The sequence below is a fragment of the Ranitomeya imitator genome, chromosome 3 (assembly GCF_032444005.1).
Source record: "Ranitomeya imitator isolate aRanImi1 chromosome 3, aRanImi1.pri, whole genome shotgun sequence".
Lineage (NCBI taxonomy): Eukaryota > Metazoa > Chordata > Amphibia > Anura > Dendrobatidae > Ranitomeya > Ranitomeya imitator.
In genome coordinates this window covers 698406798-698431423 of record NC_091284.1, presented here as the reverse complement: position 1 = coordinate 698431423, position 24626 = coordinate 698406798, and the positions used below count along the sequence as shown (strand labels likewise).

At 41.9% G+C, this 24626-nt stretch overlaps 1 protein-coding gene across 4 annotated transcripts in view; it reads right to left on the bottom strand.

Moving 5' to 3' along the window:
• Positions 1–24626, bottom strand: part of KIF5A (kinesin family member 5A) — a 228895-nt gene that overhangs the window by 46662 nt on the left and 157607 nt on the right. Inside the window, exons 19-24 of one of the 4 annotated variants that reach the window (XM_069758565.1) lie at positions 22446–22555; positions 21263–21364; positions 18826–18886; positions 18670–18741; positions 16964–17068; positions 5834–5854 (exon numbers count right to left, since the gene is read on the bottom strand). In XM_069758565.1, the coding sequence (XP_069614666.1) occupies positions 5834–5854; positions 16964–17068; positions 18670–18741; positions 18826–18886; positions 21263–21364; positions 22446–22555 (471 nt within the window). The remainder of the gene's footprint in view (positions 1–5833; positions 5855–16963; positions 17069–18669; positions 18742–18825; positions 18887–21262; positions 21365–22445; positions 22556–24626) is intronic. The other 3 variants (XM_069758566.1, XM_069758567.1, XM_069758568.1) reach the window with 3 other exon arrangements.

The window sequence follows — 24626 nt, the reverse complement described above, 5'->3', positions numbered from 1 at the left end:
CTCCAGCATGGTCTTTGGGCGAGAAGGGAGAAAAATAAGATAATGAAGTGTATTACAAAAATCCATAGCTTTGCAATGAATGGAAACAAAAAAAGTGTAATAACTCTTTAATTTAAGATGATTATATCTGCTATGAAGCAATAGTATGTGCTATGAAGCAATAGTATGTTATCATAGTATGTTATCACATGGACCAGCTAAAATACTGGCATTGTGATTACACCACTGGAGCTATAGCTACATTTGGTGAAATTTAGAACATGACCTTAGCCCTAAATTGGATGTCCGGTTAAAACATATGAATGACCTATCTAAAGGAAAAGTCGTCAACATCGGATGAATGGGGGCTCTGACACCTGATATCCCCATAATCAGCTGTTATTTGCTCCAGCTTTGGAAGGAAAACAATTCATTGAACTGAGCTTCAAAGCACAGCATCATTCAATGTGTAGCAACTACTGCCGAGTGCTGCAGAACACCTACACAACAGAGAATAGGAGCTGTTCTACAAGAATGCAGGTAAGGCTGGTTTCACATTTGCGTTTTGTGACGCTGCGTTTGTACCGCATATAAACGCATGCGTCATGTTTTCCTATATTTAACACTAAATGCGTCTTGCCGCGGAAATGCAACATGTAGTAATTTCTAGAGGCGTTTATTTGCCGCCAGGAAACGCATGCGTTCGATTGCACACGGTTTGCGTAAAAAAAAGCATTGCTGTCTATGTAAACGCATGCATTTTTAAGCACATGCGTTTGGTTGCGTTTTTTAACGCATGCGTTTCAATAGAGAAAAACAAGTCTAGACACTGATAAGCCACCCCTCACCATCAAGGTGATAAAGGGATCCAATCCCTAACCCTAACCCTAACTCTAACCCTAGTGATCCAATCCCTAAAGGTACCTTCACACTAAGCGACGCTGCAGCGATACCGACAACAATGTCGATCGCTGCAGCGTCGCTGTTTGGTCGCTGGAGAGCTGTCACACAGACAGCTCTCCAGCGACCAACGATGCCGAGGTCCCCGGTAACCAGGGTAAACATCGGGTTACTAAGCGCAGGGCCGCGCTTAGTAACCCGATGTTTACCCTGGTTGCCATCGTAAAAGTAAAAAAAACAAACACTACATACTTACCTTCAGCTGTCTGTCCCCGGCGCTCTGCTTCCCGCACTGACTGTGAGCACAGCGGCCGGAAAGCAGAGCGGTGACGTCACCGCTCTGCTTTCCGGCTGGCCGACGCTGACACAGGATGCAGGAGGAGTGCAGAGAAGCAGAGCGCCGGGGACAGACAGCGGAAGGTAAGTATGTAGTGTTTGTTTTTTTTACTTTTACGATGGTAACCAGGGTAAACATTGGGTTACTAAGCGCGGCCCTGCGCTTAGTAACCCGATGTTTACCCTGGTTACCAGTGAAGACATCGCTGAATCGGTGTCACACACACCGATTCAGCGATGTCTGCAGGGAGTCCAGCGACGACATAAAGTTCTGGCCTTCTAGCTCCGACCAACGACATCACAGCAGGATCCTGATCGCTGCTGCCTGTCAAACTGAACGATATCGCTAGCCAGGACGCTGCAACGTCACGGATCGCTATCGTTATGAAGTTGTTTAGTGTGAAGGTACCTTAACCCTAGCCCTAACCCTAAGCCACCATCAAGGTGATAAAGGGATCCAATCCCTAACCCTAACCCTAGCCCTAACCCTAGGGATACAATCCCTAACCCTAACCCTAGCCCTAACCCTAACTCAATCCCTAACCCTAACCATAGCCCTAACCCTAACCCTAGCCCTAACCCTAGGGATCCAATCCCTAACCCTAACCCTAATGGGAAAATGGAAATAAATTCATTTTTTTAAATTTTTCCCTAACTAAGGAGTTGATGAAGGGGGGTTTGATTTCTATTTATAAGGGGTTTTTCTAGTGGATTTTTATGATTGGCAGCTGTCACACACTGAAAGACGCTTTTTATTCCAAAAAATATTTTTTGCGTTACCACATTTTGAGAGCTACAATTTTACCATATTTTGGTCCACAGAGTCATGTGAGGTCTTGTTTTTTGCGGGACGAGTTGACATTTTTATTGGTAATATTTTCGGGTGTGACATTTTTGATTGCTTTTTATTACGATTTTTGTGAAGCAGAATGAACAAAAACCAGCTTGTGAAATTTCTCATCATGCGTACCAAAAGCGCAAACACAGGAAAAAAACGCATGTAAACGCGTACAAATGCGGCGTTTTTTTAGCCGCATGCGTCTAAAAAAACGCAGCGTTTGTACGCGTTTACATGCGTTTTTTCCACCACTTGCGGATGTGTTTAAAACGCTGCAGATTTAATCGCAAATGTGAAACCAGCCTAACAGCTGATCATGGGGGTGTCGGGTGTCAGATCCCATCAATTCCATAGATGACTTATTTAATGAATATGCCATAAATGTGTTGTGATCGAATAAACTCTTTATGGTGTACGTACGTAAAAAAAAGTTAGAGAGCAAAACTGACAATGAAGTTATAATACTATAATAAAAAAGTGTATCTATTAATTATTAACTAATTATTAATTAAAGCTAAAGTCTGCACTTGACTTGAAATCCAAGAAGCACTACAAGTCCAAGCATGATTAACAAGCTGTTAGGGATTAGTTTGTAAAGAGCAGCAGGCGGAACGATGTAACAGCGGTTTATAGAGTTTATTCTTCACATTTCCCAAAGTTGATGAAAATAGAAGGTGAACGGCAGAGGCTGGTGACCGACATCAGCTATAGAGCACAATGGAAACAACATCCCATAATTAGAAGATTAACACATTGTAGTATCTCCAATTTATATCCAATCTAAAATTGGCATCCTGGCATTTTGATGAATGGTGTTAATATACTATCACATCGTCTTATTTGTAGGGAACAAGACAATCCCTATTTTATCCTTCCATGTAAAATAGGGAATCGCTGAACATGAAGGGAATCTGTCACTAGATTTTTGCTACCTCACCTGAGAACAGCATAATATAGGGTTAGAGGCCTTGAGTCCAGTGATGTGTCAATTACTTTACTGGATGCAGCCCTTGTGATACAATCAGAGTTTTCTCTGCTGTAGATGTAGCAGAGCTAAGAAAGCTAATTCCACCTACACAACTGATTGGCAGCTTTCTATGTACATTGTATGCTTACAGTAAGCTGCTAACCAGCGGTGTGGTTGGGGTTGGACCAGGAGGCACATGGGTAGCTAGTACGGCAGTGATAATCTTCTGCTGATAAAACACTGCTTATACTGAAACAAAAGCAAACAGCCTAATAAGTGACACATTGCTGAAATCTGCATCTCAGCACCTACCTCATGCTGCCCTCATATTACATAGCAAAAACCTGGTGACAGATCCCCTTTATATCCCTAATATCAATCATCATCTTAAATACTGTATGTATTACAATAGCCTCTGTATAAAGATACATCCCTAGACTATTTTCCCTTTGGTTACCTTTGCAGGCTTATAGATTTGGGAGATGTGAAATCTGATTCAGTACGTTCCATATAGATCACATGCACTAATTCTTAGGTTATATGTAACATGCAGGCAGAGCAGTGGTTTATGGACAACAATCAAGAAGCTGGTGAGCTTAGTGGATGCCAGTCAGTGGGTGACAAACTATGTGATAGTAGCAGCCAGACCACCACCTCTTGCCAGGAAATACGGAAACTCAAAAAAAAATACAATAAATGACTAATAATGCTATCAACCCTTGTAACAATCACGGCTGATCAATAAAAAAGATGAGAAAGTGCCAGAATAGATTAATAACAATCAGTGGGAGTAAGAATGCAAAAACATGGAAAATGTCCGTCCTTCCACCTAATAAACCATTGACAAAAAGTAGATATTGACTTAGGCTGCACGACTCCAGGACTCTTGTACTCACAGTACAATGTAAAGTACAAACTATGTGCACAATCCTATATATTCATTCCCAATGTAAGTCTGCTTCACAATACTGAAGGGAACCTGTCATGTTGAAAATGGCGTCTGATCTGCAGGCAGGATGTTATAGAGCACAGCGGATCAGATGGATAGACAGTTTTGGTGGAAAAGTTTCAGCAAGATTTGCAATCTATTCATTGCAATCCGTGCTATTTGTATTTATAGGAGTCCAGTGGGCGGTCCTACTCAGTGATTGGCAGTCTACCCTGTATGACTGTGCGTGCGGACATAACTGTCAATCACTAGTAAGACTTAGTAGGACCGCCCACTGGACTAGTATACATACAAGCACCAGGGAGTGAATACTGAATCTGTCCCAACAAGCCTGTATATGCTCAGCTCCTCGTCCTCTACACTATGCTGTCCACAGATCTGGCTGCCTGGAGAAGTGAATGGCTGCTTTAAGCTGGATGAGTTACCATTATTTAGAACAGATGGAAACTCATAACGCTAAAATGAGACCACTAGGACTGTGTAATAATATAATTCTGATAGAACGGAAACTAAGCAGAAATTAGAATTCCAGAGACACATTTCTCCATGTTTCAAGTGTTTCATTCCACCATGAAAAGTCAGAAACCTCTTGCCTGCAGGACCATTGTCCGGATTAGTCTGCTAATGGCGCATTATTGTACAGCAAACCAACTCCCATGACATGCTGCCCTGAATGGGGCTGGACAGTATGGCTACAGACGCACTTTACTACATCCATAATGTGCAGCAAAATGGACGCAACCTCAAGCATACGATGGACACTTCCAGCCACCTCTGTCCGCTTTCAGGCTCCCTAAGCTTTGGTATTATGTGTCTGTATGATTACTATGTACACCTCCTTCATTTGTCAGGAAGCAGACGGGTCCAGTGAAGGCTCATACTAGTCTATGAGTGGCATAATGGAGATCCATATAAAACCAGGCAATATAGATCAGTACTTTTCTGAACCTAGAAGGGCCATCCTGTGGTCCGTGTAGCACAGTAGAGATGTTACTACCAGAGGTTCAGTAAGTGAGCCTGGCCTTATGGCCGCTCCGAAGCCTATTTCACACTAGTGGCCCTTTTTCTATCTGTATGTCATCTGTTTTATTTGGGTCACATTTGCGAGTGCAATGCGAGAATCTCGCACGAGTCTCTGGCATCAATACCCGGCACTGCCGCCGGCACTCGGGAACAGAGCGTTCAGCTGCATAGAAATACAGGCAGCCGCACACTCCGGTCCTGAGTGTCGGGTATTGATGCCAGAGACTCCAGTGACCGCGGCCCTACAGTCAATGTCCAGGTTGGCGGTTCTGTCCAAATCTAGTTTTTAGACGGAAGTCTTAACAAAGGCCTTATGGACGTATCAAACATTCGGTTATGAAATCAAGCATCTAAAAAAAAACCAGATAACTTAAAGAAGCTGAAAAACCAAGAAAGAGCTGCAGGGAGACCAAATTGGGGCCTGAACAATGCAATTGCTTTTCCACATAATTGGCAGAAAACCACATAATACTAATTTGTGTGCATGCGCTATGAAGAGCTGAAAAAAATCTCTATTTTTACCCTCTGACCCTAAATGTGGTGGAGGGTGAGTAATGGTGAGCCGAGCCCCATTCACTAACACCACAGGTGATAATTTGTGAGCGCTGCTCCCTGACTCCATGTCAGCCGCATACAAGATGAATCCCATCACCACAGCTTGGGAAATGGATGAACGGTTGTAAGAGAAAGTCCCTCCTTGCCAGATGAGGAGAGGTACAGACATCTCTGCGTGAGATCCGTTACACAGCAGGTAGATATATATATATATCCTACATATACAGGAGTGATAGAGGCCAGCGGACCTGGAGTTAGGAAACATCTCTTTAATGTCTTTCAGTACCTTGGAAACCCAGTCATCCAGCTAAATGGAAGGCAGCAGGGAGGGAATGGGGGATACAAATGGGAGTCATTGAAAGAGAGATTGCTTACTTCCACACAGACTGAGCGTGCAAACCGAAAAAAAGCAGATGTGGAACAAATCGACATAATGGACGCAGGGTGATAATGCACTTATGATGAAGACAGATACTGCTGCAGAGCATGATGACTACATATAGCAATATCATTTCAATTATTCATTGAATTTATTAAGATGGCGTCTGGAACAGGTCCAGGAAGGCTATTACGTAGGAAAGAAAAGATGCTGGAGGCGTTTATTCAGATTCTACAAAAATGGCGTTGATTGGGGCTTTCAATATAAAGCTGAACTCTGCAATACCTGTTCTATGGCAGACACTACCTAAAACGTGAATATGTAAAGCAGCCAGCGAAAGACCGTGAATTGTGATGAAGAAATGAAACCACTGATCCGTGTGTGCATGTCCCGGTACCAAGGAATCTAGAAGAAATTCTCCATTTACCCGAATAATGCTAATATGGAGTCGGAGCCTGGTAACGATTCTCATGTGTCATTGGAAGCCCTCTTTGGACTGCTGATGTGACCGCCATCCATTACCTAACTTATGACTGTTTAAAGGGGCGGACTACTATACACATCTACAGGAGAACCAATAACTTGGCGATCAGTGGGGTCCAACCTCTGGGGACCACATCAAATGGCAGAGTGGGAGACTTTTATCCCACTTAGAGCAGTGCGGCAGCGCATATGTGCAACCTGCTCTCCATTTATTCCCTGTTGGGCTGATGAGCGCTACACTTGGCGTTTTCCAGCAGTCACACCATCTTGTACTGGAGATTAAAGGACCAGCATTGGGATGGACACCCACCGATCAGTAAGTTATCTATCCTATGGACAGGTGACAACAATATACAATGCCTCTGTATGCAAACAGAGGAGACAAGTCTTGCTGAGGGGACTGCATATCTTGTGGTACACAGCCGCTCCGCCAACCGCTGTCATGACCCATGTGATAAAGTCTAGATCATTCTGTACAGTTAGATCTGACTTCTAGCTGGACACTTCCAGAATGCTATCCATTAATAAAGGTAGTAATATTCACTGTACCGATCCCATTACAGGTCTCCTGAGGGTGTCCATACTTTCCACTCTATCTGGATGGACATTTAACTGCTGCAGACAATCATTGGCCTCAGTAGTGACCAATAAGTCGCAGCAACAGACAATCATTGATGAATACAGAGACAGGCAGGGAACCAGGGAAGCATTGGAATGGGAGCAGCAGGGATCAGTAACGTGACTGTTACTCCTGTTTTGAAACACTAAAACTTTTTAAAAAATTCTTATGTGGCCAGAGAACCTATTTAAGACTTTTCTCAGTTAATTCCTTGTCAAATATCATGAATCCATGCCTAAATCTAATACCCGTATGACACCGCACACCAAGAGATGAGAAAAAAGTTTTGCACAATTCTGGTCCATCAGCCATATTGCTTCCCCACGACTTCCGGATGGGAGCGCTGCGAACCTCCGCCGACAAGTCAGCATCGCCGATGCCTCATCTGATTAGTAGCATACATAACATCATGTCGGGGCTTCTAAGTAGAAGAAGTACCAAGGATGGTGATGGGCAGGTGGAGGTTCAGGGCTCTGGTAGGGCGGCCACAGATTTCTGCTTATAGCCTGTGTGCAATGTGTCACAATGCAGGATCCCATAAACAGCACTCTAGAAGACCAGAAACAATATCATCTGAACAGAAAACAATATATTAACATTTTCTTATATGTGGATGTATATATTTTTTGCCATTTTTCTATGACTGTACTGTGATGTTAGTGATGTGGGAAATCAGGATCCATTTTGTCTTCTCAGTCCCTAGTTTATGCTCTAAACCTATCACGTAGCACCACTACACAGAGACCCCACACACATACCAAGTGCATGGGAGACTGAATCATCCCAGACACCTAGACACAGCCATATCTACCGTAAATCCCAGAAAACAGCTGCGTGCTTCTTGGCAAAGAGAATGCAAACAATTCTAATATACACCCTTAAAAATGCTGGACTGTATTCACACTGGTGTCACAGCTCCATTAGGTTGAGTTTCTATTGTCGGGGAGAGACTGTTGCACTATCCTGCCAGGTAGACAAATCACAAGTCATTAGTATTCATCAGGTTCCAGGGCAAGATGGATCAGAGCAGACCTGTCACTGATCCTAGAAGAATGGCTGACACCAGTGTGAACAGACGTGTACCGGTGCTTTTACAGTGACGTACAAGGAACACATGACAATCTATTTATATTGCTATTTTTCCAAAGGTCTTATTTTACTAAAACAGCATTACAAATATATAATGATGAGACCTTAATCAGCAGGTATTAAAGAAAAAACAATCTGACAAAAACACCCTCTCGACAGTCATGATTTTGTTATAATAAAAAAAATAATTCTAGACTTGATTAAAATCAGTCAATGAAAATTAGAATCAAAAACGGAAAGAAACAAGGACATATAACATTTCAGAGAAACGCCATCCTAAACCAACTTAAAGAAGCTACAAAATGTATTTTGCTCTATCGCATAGAGAATATATTCTTGTACCAACATTTCTGGACTTCTGAATGGTACAAAGAGAAATGGGACAACACCTCCAATTTAGGCTGGTTTCACACGTCCTGATATTTCCGATAGCGGAAAAACCAGTACTGGAGATATCACTGTTCGTGTGTCCGTGTGTTTACTACATGCGGCACACGTGTGGCAATCGTGTGCCGCATCAGGACGACACGGACAGCCGCTGGAGAAGTAGCGCTACTGTAAGCGCTGTTCCCCTGCATGTGGTGCTGAACGCGGCTGTCATCCATTCTCCCCTGCTCTGCCGGCGAGCAGGGGACAATGAATGAATGAGAAGCAGCAGGCACAAGCTCAGTAACTAGCCGTAACGTCACTGAGTCTGTGCTCGGTCGCCCGCATGAACTCATGTGACCTCAGGACCGTGGGAGAATGCAAGTGATGAGGTCACGGTAGTTCAAGCTTTCTCACAGTGACCTCATCACTTGCATTCTCCCACGGTCCAGAGGTCACAGTAGTTCATGCCGGCAGCGAGCACAGACTCAGTGACGTCACCGCTAGTTACTGAGCCTGCGCCTGCTGCCCATCATTCATTCCCCAGTAGTTTACAGCCGGGTCCATCGCATTAGCAGCGCTCCCGGTTGTAAACTGTCTATCCCCTAGATATGGATTACAGCGTTGGACTGACTGAACACCGGACAGGTATGGGTATATTGTTGTTTTGCTATTTTTATTTTTTTTTTACAGGAGATCGAAGGTGTCGCTTGGATTACCAGTTAAATAAAGATGGAAAAACCGTGTGGTGTATGATTTCGTTAAAATACTTTATTCTTACTGTGTGGTGTTTAACCATTTACCAACTATAGGATTACTAATGGAGAGGTGTCTTATTGAAACCTCTCCATTACTAAGCTGGGCTTACTGTCACATTACAATAGGAAGGTGACATTAACCCCTCATTACCCCACTTGCCACCACTACAGGGCAAGTGGGAAGAACCAGGCAAAGCTCCAGAATTGGCGCATCTAATAGATGCGCCTTTTCTGAGCAGCTGTGGGATGTTGTTTTTAGGCTGGGGGGACCATATCCATGACCCCTTACCAGCTTGAGAATAGCAGCCCGCACCTGAGTTTTGCCGGGTTGGTTTAACAAGATAGGGGGGACCCCACGTCAGGTTTTTCATTAATTAATTAATTCATTCATTCATTCATTCTCCCCTGTTCGCGCTGCTCGCCGGCAGAGCAGCGGAGAATGAATGAAAGCGGCGTTCAGCACCAGACGCCGGGGAACAGCGGCTTACAGTAGCACTACTTCCCCGGCTGCCATCCGTGCACACGAAGGACAGTGTGCACTGCTCTACATGTGCACATGTGGCACGTTTTGTGGCCCGTGTGTCTGGGTAAAAACGGACATGTCTGCGTGTTTTGCACACGGACACACAGTCTGTGAAAACATGATGACATGTGCATCGACCCATTCATTTGAATGGGTCTACGTGTGACAGTGTCTCCGGTACGTGAGAAAACTGTCAATACATGTACTGGAGACACTGACGTGTGAAACTGGCCTCACACTGTGCTGCCTATGACGTGGAGCTTTTTAATGACACAATTTGGACACTTCCAACATTCTGGAATTTATGCTAACCTAAGGATCAATGTTCCACACCACAGTGTACCTTTTTGTCATGAATACCTATGGGTTGTATAATAAAATATAATGTGACAAGTTGCAGTGCTCACAGAGCTATTCTGTGAAAGTTTTACTCCGAAAGTAAAACAATATAGTGGCATGTAAAGTAATCTATAGGCTCATAAAATGTATGCCTAGACTATCAGTGTGCCAACACAGGGTCCAGGGACACAAGTCCAATGATGATATCTCTCTGACTGATGCAGCTCCTCCATTCTTTTGTTTATTTTTCTAATTCGCTATACGATTCCAGAGATATTGGCCTATATATTTAGTGCAAATTTTTCTGGCCTACTAAGGGGGTGTGGCTCTCATGGTTCCCTGGGGGTATGCCATTGGGCTGCTCTGAATAATTACTCTGAGCATCGCCCCTATTGGTAGAGACCAGAAAAGTTAGCACAAGTTGGATACTCAGCGGAGCAGTGGCAATAAAAGAGCAAAAATGGCAACTTTTGACCTGGTGAAGTCCTCTTTAACCCTCCGTCACATACAACTGATCTGACAGGCGCTTCTCTTTTACTTTCATTTCTCCTTCCTCACCAGATTGTGAGGAAACCCCCTCCCTCCAGGTAGTCTCCTGTCTCTTGAAGGTCTGTGAAACCTGATATCACAGTTGGATTTCAGAGCTTCAGGGGAGAGGATATAGCTGCACAGATCTCTCAGGCTCATTGTATGTGAATACGTCACATTCAGTAAGGTTGGTATTTTATGTTTTTATTCATCACAATAGTTTATTTAGCTTGTTTTATGAATGTATAGCACAAAATGTGAGGATATTTCATAGAAATAAGGGAGATTTTATAAAAGAAAGTGTGCTGCTCAGGCATATACAGTAGTTCCCTAACATATTCCTTCTCTTGCTTCAGATTATCTGCTGAAATGGAGAGGAAAATGTACAATTTATCCAAACAACTTGATGTTGAGGAAGTAATAAACATGCTGTGAGATGATAGAGACCTCACACTGAATGAGGATTTAGGAGAGGAAATTGAGATTGATTCTCATGATGAGGTGGAAGAATGTGTCCTGGATTCTGAAACAGAGCAAGATGGTGACAGTGGTGAGGATGAAGAAGTTGGATCATATTATATTGGAAAAGATAAAAATACTAAATGGAACAAGAAGCCATTCCAGAAAAAACGTAGGGAACCTTTAAACATTATTACTCACCTTCCTGCAGTAATAGGAACTGCACGTAATGCAAAAACTGCAGTTGAATGCTGGAACAGTATATTTACAGATGACATTCTGGACTCTATTGTCACATATACCAACCAATATATAGACATTATAAAGGACAAGTACATCTGCAACAGAACCATCAAGCCCACAGATGAAATAGAACTGCGTGCTTTTTTTGGATTACTGTACCTTGCAGGAGCTTATAGGGCAAATAGACAAAGTTTGGAGGAACTTTGGGGTAAAGATGGGGATGGAGTTGAAAAATTTAGCCTTGTTATGTCCATAAACAGATTCAAGATTCTAATTCGTTGCCTTCGGTTTGACGACAGAACTACCCGAACCGAACGCAAAACACATGACCGACTTGCTCCAATTCGTGATATATTTCAAAGATTTGTTGTAAACTGTAAACAAAATTATTACCCTGGAGAGAATCTCACTATTGACGAAATGCTCCCTGGTTTTTGTGGTAGATGTGCCTTTCGTCAATATATTCCATCAAAGCCAAACAAATATGGAATAAAAATTTATGCCCTTGTTGATGCCAGTAAGACCTACACTTACAACCTGGAAGTTTATGCAGGAAAACAACCAGAAGGTCCTTACTGTGTGAGCAACAAACCCATTGATGTTGTAAAAAGACTGGCTGAACCCTTATTTGGATCGGGTCGCAATATTACAGCTGACAATTGGTTTACAAGTTGTGATCTGATTGATTATCTGAAAATTCAGAAGCTGTCATATGTGGGAACTGTAAGAAAAAACAAAAGGGAATTGCCGCCACAGTTTGTAAGTGTGAAAGAGAGACAACAGTACAGCAGTATGTTTGCATTCCATAATGGAAAGGCTTTAGTTTCCTATGTACCACATGCCAAAAAAATCGTACTTCTTCTATCAACACTTCATGATGATGCTGCCATCGATCCTGGGACTGGGGCAGAAAAAACCCCGGAGATAATTACATTTTACAATGCCACCAAAGGGGGTGTGGATACAGCAGATCAGATGTGCTCCACTTTCAACGTCAGCAGAAACATCAAACGCTGGCCAATGGTCATATTTTTTGCTATGTTGAATTTGGGTGGTATAAATTCACAAGTAATTTATCTTGAAAACAAGCTTGAACCACTCCGTAGACGATTGTATCTGAAAAAATTGGCCCATGAACTAGTACTTGGAGAGCTACGCAGGAGAAGCGTGAAAACAATCGGTATCCCCTCTCGCCTTCAAGTTCAGCTCAAAAGGTTCCGCCCAGAAGATGATGGTGAAAAGTCACCATCTGCACCACCTCACAAAAGAAGGAGATGCACCACCTGCCAAACGGAAAGCGGAACCAGAAGGCTTTCAAATTATGAATGTCTCAAATGTCATAAAGCAATTTGCCTGACACATGCAAAAATGGTGTGTAATTCTTGCTATTTGCTCTGCAAGTGTGACTTTTCTGGGGAAACCTCAGCATCTACTTCTGATTGAATATGTTTTTAATAGTACTTAAGGTACCTTAAAATTAAGTTTGTGTTCAAAAATTTTCTTTGTACATTTTTTTGAGAGAGTCGAACTGGGGACTATTTGGCGGGAGTTTTGAAAAGTTTGTATTTCATAGTTATTAGTTTTATGTTAAGTAAATGTTTTTTTTTGCAACTGATTATGTGTAGTCTCTTTTATTACATCCCTATGAAGGTCACTGATCACTTTTAGAGCACTGAAATTGCAAACATTAGATATTATAGGTATTTTTCCAGCAGGCGCCTGACAGGCACATTGTATGTGAACTCGTTAGTCCGAATATTGTATGTGACGGAGGGTTAAAGAGCTTGTCCAAAATTAGGAAACAGGATCTTTATTAGGCATATATGTAGCTCTTACTAGGCATGTGTAAAGGCCTTAATAGGCATATATGTAACCATTACCAGGCATGTTTGTCAGCTTTATTAGGCATATATGTAGCTCTTACTAGGCATGTATAAAGGCCTTAATAGGCATATATGTAACCATTACCAGGTATGTTTGTCAGCTTTATTAGGCATATATGTAGCTCTTACTAGGCATGTATAAAGGCCTTAATAGGCATATATGTAACCCTTACCAGGCATGTTTGTCAGCTTTATTAGGCATATATGTAGCCCTTACTAGGCATGTATGTAGCCTTTACTAGTCATATATTTAGCTCATAACAGGCATGTATATATGCCTTACTAGGCATGTATGTAGGCCTTCCTAGGCATATATATTGGCCTTACTAGGCATCTATGTAGTCCTTACTAGGCATGTATGTAGTCCTTACTAGTTATGTGTCACACAAATACCACGACAGAGAGGGGCTGCAAGATTGCGGCGTCTGGTTTCACAAACTCCTGTTCTGGTTTGAAGTACGTCACCATCTTATTAAACAGTGCAGTTTTTTTTCCTGGCTGGCAGTGCAAGGGTTAATCTCTTCAGTTGAGGCTCCTGGCGCTTTCCTACCTGGATTGTCTCGCTGTTCAGTGTTAGTCACTCCCCTTTTTTCTCGATATGCTCACCTTTGGCACTTAGCGATTGCCAGTGTTTGTTCTTGCTGCCTGCTCTGGCGTTGGAGGTGTATGTTTATTCAGGAGAGTATTGTTTGGCGTTTTGTTTGTGTGCACATCCTCAGCCTCTCCTATTTGGTTTCTACTTTTTACTCCTGTGTTCCACTCTGTTTGGTGACTGAATTTTGTATGATTGTTATTTTCATTTATCCTTGTCTGCCTTCCCTTGTTTGTCTGGTTAGCCTTATCCTATACACTTCAGTGCTTCCTAAGATTAGCGTTGATATAGCATAGCAAGGCATGTGAACCCAGCGACTTCACCTTTAGGAGTAATCCGGGGGGATAGAGATAAATAGGGCGCCCCTAGTTTTAGGGACCTGGTTAGCGCCCACAATCCCAAGGCACTTCGTGACAGCATGTATGTAGACTTTACTAGGCATGTATATAGCCCTTACTAGGCATAAATGAAGCCCTTACTAGGCATGTATGTAGGCCTTACTAAGCATGTATGTAGGCCTTACTAGGCATGTATGTAGGCATATTAGGCATGTATGCAGGCCTCACTATGCATATAGTCCATACTAGGCATGAACGTAGCCCTTACTATGCATGTATATAGCCCTTGGTAGGCATGTATGTAGGCCTTCCTATGCATGCAGCTCTTACTAGGCATGTATGTAGGCCTTATTAGGCATGTATGTAGCCCTTCCTAGGCATGTATGTAGGCCTTATTAGGCATGTATGTAGCCCTTACTAGGCATGTATGTAGGCCTTACTAGGCATGTCTGTAGGCCTTACTAGGCATGGAGCTCTTCATACGCATGTATGTAGGCCTTACTATGCATGTATGTAGGCCTTACTAGGCATGTATGTAGGCCTTACTAAGCATGCATGTAGGCCTTACTAGGCATGTATGTAGGCCTATTAGGCATGTATGCAGGCCTTACTGTGCATATAGTCCGTACTAGGCATGTATGTATCCCTTACTATGCATGTATATAGCCCTTGGTAGTCATGTATGTAGGCCTTTCTATGCATGTAGCTCTTACTAGGCATGTATGTAGCCCTTCCTAGGCATGTATGTAGGCCTTATTAGGCATGTATGTAGGTCTTATTAGGCATGTTTGTAGCCCTTACTAGGCATGTATGTAGCCCTTACTAGACATGTATGTAGCCCTTACTAGGCATGTATGTAGGCCTTACTGTTATGACCTGGTGGTTAAGAGGCCACACTGATATGACCTGGTGGCTAAAACGCAACATGGAGCGAGCTCTGAGAAGGTGGTATCTCTACTGACCGCAGTTCCTAATCCTAACAACAACACTAGAAATAGCCGTGGGATGTTGCTGACTCTCCCTAGACACCTCTTCACAGCCTAAGAAATAACTACCCCTAAAGAAGGAAATAGAAAGCTATCTTGCCTCAGAGAAAACCCCCAAAAGGAAAGATAGCCCCCCACAAATATTGACTGTGAATGGAGAGGGAAATGACGTACACAGAAACGAAGTCAGAATTCAGCAAAGGAGGCCAATACTAAACTAGATAGACAGAGAGAAAAGGATACTGTGCGGTCAGTATAAAAAACTACAAAATCCACGCAGAGTTTACAAAAATGAACTCCACACCGACTCACGGTGTGGAGGGGCAAATCTGCTTTCCCAGAGCTTCCAGCTAGCCTGAATAAGACATAGTGACAAGCTGGACAAAAAGAGACATATTTGCAAAGCAATAGAGTCCAAACAAATGGACAAACAAAAACTAGCAAAAACTTATCTTTTGCAGACAACGACTGGCCATATGAAAATTCCAAGGAGAGAATCAAATCCAACCAAGAACATTGACAGCAGGCATGGACTAAAGCCCAGAGCAGGTTTAAATAACAAACCCAGGCAAGGCGATTAGTGAAGGCAGCTGCTACAGCTACCTAAAGGAGCAGCAGTTCCATTCGAAACCACCAGAGGGAGCCCAAGGGCAGAACTCACAAAAATACCATTAGCAACCACAGGAGGGAGCTCCAGAACGGAATTCACAACACCTTACTAGGCATGTATGTAGACCTTACTAGGCATGTATGTAGGCCTTATTAGGCATGTATGTAGGTCTTATTAGGCATGTATGTAGGTCTTATTAGGCATGTATGTAGCCCTATTAGGCATGTATGTAGCCCTTACTAGGCATGTATGTAGCCCTATTAGGCATGTATGTAGGCCTTACTAGGCATGTATGTAGCGCTTACTAGGCATGTATGTAGGCCTTACTAGGCATGTATCTAGCCCTTACTAGGCATGTATGTAGCCCTTACTAGGCATGTATGTAGCTCTTACTAGGCATGTATGTAGGCCTTACTAGGCATGTATGTAGACCTTACTAGGCATGTATGTAGGCCTTCCAAGACATGTATGTAGCCCTTACTAGGCATGCATGTAGTTGTTTTATTTACATAATAATATTGAATCCATTAGAAATATATATAGTGTCATTTTCCAGGATTGCTGTGAAAAAATGATTGAATGGCAAGACCTACACGCTGGTGTTGGAAATAGCCCTGTTCTGTGCTTTATAACCATCAAAAGGAAAAAAAATGATGCAACTAAAGTGTATTATATTATACTGTATATGTGGAGAGTGAAAGGGAATAAATTGGCACCTATTGTGTAAGCCCCTCATCTCTAGTACATTGTGAGCTCACTCCCTTCTCTGGTTGCTCATTACATACCATTACATACCATGATAATATAAGATTACATTAGAGTTATTAGAATTTATTTGTGAATATGAATTACAAATATGATCCTTGCCAACAGGACAAACATCCCCACCTAGTTATAGGCAAGGCTCTGCATCCAGCTATGTATGGTGAGAAAAACTCAAATTACAAACAAAGGCATGCACTTGGCAGCAATGCTCTACCCGGCACAATGTAGGAGATAACAGCAGCCAAGCAGGAGCGTCCATGTCAGCTCTTCATGCCGCACAGAAGCAGATGCACTAGCACAGACTCTTCATGGCATTCCCCACTACACTTTGCACACACAATGATATGAGGAGCTCAGTTTGTGAACAACAAATACACTTTTCTTTCTTTTTTTTCACAGTTGTCCTTTCTTTTAAGTAAAGCTAGCTTTCACATACACAATAGCTGTATCACCTACCTGTTTGTGAACCTTTGTAAGTTGCTCCAAGTTGTTCTCAAGAAAGGAAATCTTCTGTTTCTGGGAGTGAATCCCCCCACTATCCTCGGGTTCCATTTCAGCACTCTATATAGATGCATTGGTATTTTAATGGAAGATGCAGTACACAAGTATGTCATATTTTAATATCTTCACAGTAGAGTCGGCACGAATCAGTTTACAGTACCCGGTCCAATGGCCACTGGTCTGGACAGGAGCTCTGAGGACAGCCTCCTGCCTCTTGGCATCTGTGGTTCATCTTTTGATTAGCCAGCCTGGTGCGACATCACATTTGCGTCACGCTGCAACGATGATGTCCCGCCAGACCGGCTAATCAAAAGATGAGCGAGGGATGTCGGGAGGAAGGAGGCTGTTCTCAGGGCTTTCATCTGACGATCAGAGATTATTAACGAGGCCGATGGACCTGGTCCTGCGAGTGTATCCGCACCAACTGTACTACACAGTCATTTATATTAGTCGTTATTAGAATAATTAGAAACATAATTCAAATATATTGATTGCTTTTTTTTTACATTTGACCATTCACACTATATCAAGTGATGTCTCTGACACATACAAGAAGTCATAAAACTAGAATTCCTTTTCCCTACTTCTTCTGAACAACTCGAGGTAAAAAGGTCGTGCACATGTGGTATCTTCTCCATTCTTATCTATACTCAGCAGATTACCAAGTTTGTGCTTTCCTAAGTGGAAAGTATAGAAGTTCATGGCAATGGCTACCAAACTCATAAGTACAAAGTACTGGGATTGACTCATCTGGATAAATAGCAACTGGGGATGTAATCTCTGTAAAAAAGCAGATGGTACCTATAAATTTTCTTCCCGCCCCTTGCTGTGGAATTCTGTTCTAGCTAAAGGTCCCAATTAGTGATGAGCGAATATACTCGGTACTCGAGATTTCTCGAGCATGCTCGGGTGTCCTCCGAGTATTGTTTAGTGCTCGGAGATTTAGTTTTCCTCACCTCAGCTGAATGATTTACATTTCTTAGCCATCTTGATTACATGTGGGGATTCCCCACCAACCAGGCAACCCCCACATGTACTTATGCTGGCTAACAGATGTAAATCATTCAGCTGCGGTGATGAAAACTAAATCTCCGAGCACTAAAAAATACTCGGAGGACCCCCGAGCGTGCTCGAGAAATCTCGAGTACCGAGTATATTCGCTCATCACTAGTTCCAATATATATAACGTCAGCTGGCCATGTAATGTGTATCAGAGCTCCCGTAACAGATGATGACAGGGAAGAAAAAGATAGGACATTCTGAATTTGACTGCCCATTCGTTTTGTTTTCTCTAGAGATAAGCTGCCAACGTCTGACAACGGCTTACTCCCTTCTTCCCATAGAGAAGACATGCCCTCTCAGCCACACCAAGGAAAGCATACATATAGGAGAAACAAGAGAGACGTCTGAAGGGTCCACCACCATAACAAAGACATTTCTGAATAGACAATCTCCCTTATATTGTTCTTTCCACACGATCAGGCCCTAATTGAACAACCAATTTTAAGTAGCAGAACATTAAATGCTTTTACATTGCAAGTGAATGAATAATATCCTTTTATGCACTGCACCTGCAGAAATACAAAGCTTACATCTTATTTGTGGCTTATTCCATCCATAGAGTCACATAAGCCATTGTGGATCATGAGAAGTCAACTTACTTTCTTGACTCGAGATGTGACGTCTTGAACAAAAAGCTTCCGAAGATTGTGGAGGGTCTGGAGTTCACGAGCCTTAGATAACAATTACAGATCAGTAAGGATCCCAGTAATATTTGTTATAACGATGATACATCAGACTGTGCGAGATCTACTTACAACAGTCTCCTCGAGCCCTTTGAGATCCTGCTTAGACTGCTCGTGCTTCTCGTACAGAAATCTGATGAAAATAGAAATGAGTAAATAACCTGCAAAATATCCATCACAGGTAATTAATATCCTGCACAATATCCATCAATGGTAATAAATAACCTGCACAATATCCATCACTGGTAATAAATAACCTGCACAATATCCATTATTGGTAATAAATCACCTGCACAATATCCATCACTAGTAATAACCTGCACAATATCCATCACTGGTAATATCCTGCACAATATCCATCACTAGTAATAACCTGCACAATATCCATCACTGGTAATAAATAACCTGCACAATATCCATCACTGGTAATAACCTGCACAATATCCATCACTGGTAATAACCTGCACAATATCCATCACTGGTAATAAATAACCTGCACAATATCCATCACTGGTAATAACCTGCACAATATCCATCACTGGTAATAAATAACCTGCACAATATCCATCACTGGTGATAAATAACCTGCACAATATCCATCACTGGTAATAAATAACCTGCACAATATCCATCACTGGTAATAAATAACCTGCACAATATCCATCACTGGTAATAAATAACCTGTACAATATCCATCAGTGGTAATAACCTGCACAATATCCATCACTGGTAATAAATAACCTGCACAATATCCATCACTGGTAATAAATAACCTGCACAATATCCATCACTGGTAATAAATAACCTGCACAATATCCATTACTGGTAATAAATAACCTGCACAATATCCATCACTGGTAATAAATAACCTGCACAATATCCATTACTGGTAATAAATAACCTGCACAATATCCATCACTGGTAATAAATAACCTGCACAATATCCATTATTGGTAATAAATAACCTGCACAATATCCATCACTGGTAATAAATAACCTGCACAATATCATCACTGGTAATAACCTGCACAATATCCATCACTGGTAATAAATAACCTGCACAATATCCATCACTGGTAATAAATAACCTGCACAATATCCATTACTGGTAATAAATAACCTGCACAATATCCATTACTGGTAATAAATAACCTGCACAATATCCATTACTGGTAATAAATAACCTGCACAATATCCATCACTGGTAATAAATAACCTGCACAATATCCATTACTGGTAATAAATAACCTGCACAATATCCATCACTGGTAATAAATAACCTGCACAATATCCATTACTGGTAATAAATAACCTGCACAATATCCATCACTGGTAATAAATAACCTGCACAATATCATCAGTGGTAATAACCTGCACAATATCCAGCACTGGTAATAAATAACCTGCACAATATCCATCACTGGTAATAAATAACCTGCACAATATCTATTATTGGTAATAAATCACCTGCACAATATCCATCACTGGTAATAAATAACCTGCACAATATCTATTATTGGTAATAAATCACCTGCACAATATTCATCACTGGTAATAACCTGCACAATAGTCATCACTGGTAATAAATAACCTGCACAATATCCATCACTGGTAATAAATAACCTGCACAATATCCATCACTGGTAATAAATAACCTGCACAATATCCATCACTGGTGATAAATAACCTGCACAATATCCATCACTGGTAATAAATAACCTGCACAATATCCATCACTGGTAATAAATAACCTGCACAATATTCATCACTGGTAATAAATAACCTGCACAATATCCATCACTGGTAATAAATAACGTGCACAATATCCATCACTGGTAATAAATAACCTGCACAATATCCATCACTGGTAATAAATAACCTGCACAATATCCATCACTGGTAATAAATAACCTGCACAATATCCATCACTGGTAATAAAGAACCTGCACAATATTCATCACTGGTAATAACCTGCACAATATCCATCACTGGTAATAAATAACCTGCACAATATCCATCACTGGTAATAAATAACCTGCACAATATCCATCACTGGTAATAAATAACCTGCACAATATCCATCACTGGTAATAAATAACCTGCACAATATCCATCACTGGTAATAAATAACCTGCACAATATCCATCACTGGTAATAAATAACGTGCACAATATCCATCACTGGTAATAAATAACCTGCACAATATCCATCACTGGTAATAAATAACCTGCACAATATCCATCACTGATAATAAATAACCTGCACAATATCCATCACTGATAATAAATAACCTGCACAATATCCATCACTGGTAATAAATAACCCATATAAAATTTCAATGATGCAGATGTAAACACTGTCAGATTTTGGGGACCGCAGCACCACTGTGTCCATTGGCTCCCCACAAGACTTTTAGCCCTAAAATTAATATGAGACGATAATGTGCATTATGTGCAGCTACATAAGTATGACCCCGTGCTAAGCAGCTCTGCCTTCCATGGACTCTCACGTCAGCTCCTGCAGTTTGTGGCTCTTCTCGTGTTCCTCGCTCTTCAGTTTCTCATAATCGGCTCTCAACTTCTCCAGCTCCAGCTGCAGTTTCTGGTTCAGACTGAAGAATTAGAGAATGGATTAAATTATTCCATTTTGTACCAAATAGAAAAGTTTTTCTTCATTTTTGTTCTGGAGATAATTAAGAAAACTCTCAAGACATCTCATATTTAATAAAATAGTTTCTAAAAAAATAAAGCAAGAGCCTTCAGGGCCTGATAATTTTGAGAAACTTTTACAGGATTTTCTCCCAGGGTGTATAGGCAGATTTTCCACTGACAAATTGTATGTGGAGCATATCGGCAGTGTAAATAGACCTGCACTACAGCATGCCCAATTCTGTGCCAGGCTTGGGCTCTTTGCAATACAAAGGGTTAGTTGTGCAGCACATCTGCTCTATTTCTACAACAAAATCCACAGTTATTTTTTTCAGCTGTGAATTTTGCAGAATTTTCTGCAATTGTCTGTAGACCTTTTGCAGGGGGAAAGTTCCTTTTATATTCATTTAATGTTAAATAATTGCCTCTTCTTCCTTTGGATCCCACCAGCAGCCCATGACTTCATGAGGCTTAGAAAGCTGGCCTAGTCTAGTCAATGCGCGAGATGGTGTCTCATGCATGAAGTTAAAGCACCACTCCAGCGGGTTTTTTTTTTAATTGCTCCGCTTGTGTGGTGCTTTAAACGTAATTTTCCTGTCCCCTGTAAGATACTCATGTGCCTCCATCATCCTTTTCCAGTGTCATGCCCGTCGGGCTCACGCGAAAAGTCACCTGTCGGCAGCTCCAGTGTTTCGTGAAGCATGCTGGTCACGTTTCAGCACCTCTCTATGAGAGCCTCGTTATGGCCTTGTTGTGGCTCTTATAGACTTACAATGAGCTCTTGTAAAGTAACTTCTGACTTCCGGTCCTTCAGAAGTTACAGGCACAACATGGCACCGCAGGACCAGAGCGGCATCAGTAAAAGGTGAAGTTACCAGAAGCTGAGTATAAGAACGGGGGCAGGGAGGCTTACATTTAAATCACCACCATATGCTGGAGTGGTGCTTCATGTTTGGCCAAAAAGAACTGAAAGGGCCAAATGCTCAGTAGTCACAAATGTGCCATTCCCCTGGAATACATGTCAGCTCATGTGCACTGTCTTACTCTTTCAGTTCATCAATGATCTTCTGCTTCTCGTTAATCTCATCCCGGAGACGGGCCAGCTGCTTGTGATGGGCCTCGCGGTGGCTTTCCATCTGCATCTCCAGGACCTTCTAATACAAAGGTGAATGTGACATGACTTCGTACAGAAACAACCAAACTCTACAAATCTCAAAGTCTATGAGAATATAACATCCGTCATGGACTGGACTTTCTCTAATCATGTAATATTGATGGGTTGCTAATTCTTAACACTGGTTGTGCAGGCAAATTCAAGGAGTTTTCCACTAAAGTCAATAATGGCATTTTGCTAGGATATGCTGATGGTGGAAGACCATCTCTGGGACTTTTATTGATCTCTAGAGCAAAACACTATGCAGCACTAGGCAAATGCGCATTCATCTTTTCAATTACATGCCAGTAAGGGCTCATACTCACTTGTGCGAAACTCGGATGAGTCTCGCACGGCAATACCAGGCACTGCACCTGGCACAGAGCAGCGAAGCGTGCAGCTCCACGTATTCCTATGCGGCCTCACGCTCCGATATGAGTGCCGGCAGTAACGCCGGGTATTAACATGCGAGACTCATCCGAGTTTCACGCAAGTGAGTATGAGCCCTAATGCACAGAAAATACAAAAGGTGCCCCTCACCCCACTGACCGCACCAACAATAGTAAATCCCATTATTATTTTAATTTAACAACTAAAATTCTGTGCAATTTAAAGAGGTTTTCCAGGATTTATTTCACAATTGTCTCTAAGAAAAAGAGACTGATATAAAATAAAGAACTTTTTTTTTTCTTAAATCCCCCATACGATTCCAGAGATTTTGGCTTTTTTTTGTGCTACTTCTTAGGCTGGAGTCACACTCAGCGTAAGACAATACGGTCCGTATATTACGGCCGTAATATGCTGAAAAGTCCCCAAAAAAGTGGTCCGTAGCTCCTCCGTAGGCAGGGTGTGTCAGCGTATTTTGCGCATGGCATCCTCCGTATGTGATCCGTATGGCATCCGTACTGCGTGTTTTTCTCGCAGGCTTGCAAAACCAACATACGGCTATACAAGGGATCCATGTGTAAAAAATATATATATATATATATATGTCAGTAGACACATATATGTATATATTATTACTTCATACAGCGCTAGATAGCTTTAAAGCCGGTAATTCAATTGCCGGCTTTTGCTATCTCCTTCCTAAAACCCGACATATAGTAAACCATCTCATATCACCACTTTTTTTGCATATTCCACACTACTAATATTAGTAGTGTGTATATGCAAAATTTGGCCATTCTAGCTATTAAATTAAAGGGTTAAATGGCGGAAAAAATTGGCGTGGGCTCCCGCGCAATTTTCTCCGCCAGAGTAGTAAAGCCAGTGACTGAGGGCAGATATTAATAGCCTGGAGAGGGTCCATGGTTATTGCCCCCCCCCCTGGCTAAAAACACCTGCCCCCAGCCACCCCAGAAAAGGCACATCTGGAAGATGCGCCTATTCTGGCACTTGGCCACTCTCTTCCCATTCCCGTGTAGCGGTGGGATATGGGGTAATGAAGGGTTAATGCCACCTTGCTATTGTAAGGTGACATTAAGCCAAATTAATAATGGAGAGGCGTCAATTATGACACCTATCCATTATTAATCCAATACTAGTAAAGGGTTAAAAAATACACAAACACATTATTAAAAAGTATTTTAATGAAATAATCTCAAAGGTTGTTGTAATATTTTATTCTACGCTCAATCCACTCACTGAAGACCCTCGATCTGTAACAAAAAAAAAAAAAAAAACAACAATATACATACCTTCCGAAGATCTGTAAAGTCCCAGGATGTAAATCCATCTGAAGGGGTTAAAATATTTTGCAGCAAGGAGCTCTGCTAATGCAGCGCTGCTCCTTGCTGCAAAACCCCGGAGAATGAAGGTAAAGTAGGTCAATGACCTATATTTACCTTCATTTGCGGTGAGGCGCCCTCTGCTGGTTGTTCCTAGATCGTGGGAACTTTCCTAGAAAGCTCCCAGGCTCGAGTTCATAAGAGGCGCCCTCTGCTGGTTGTCCTCATATGAACTCGAGCCTGGGAGCTTTCTAGGAAAGTTCCCACGATCTAGGAACAACCAGCAGAGGGTGCCTCACCGCAAATGAAGGTAAATATAGGTCATTGACCTACTTTACCTTCATT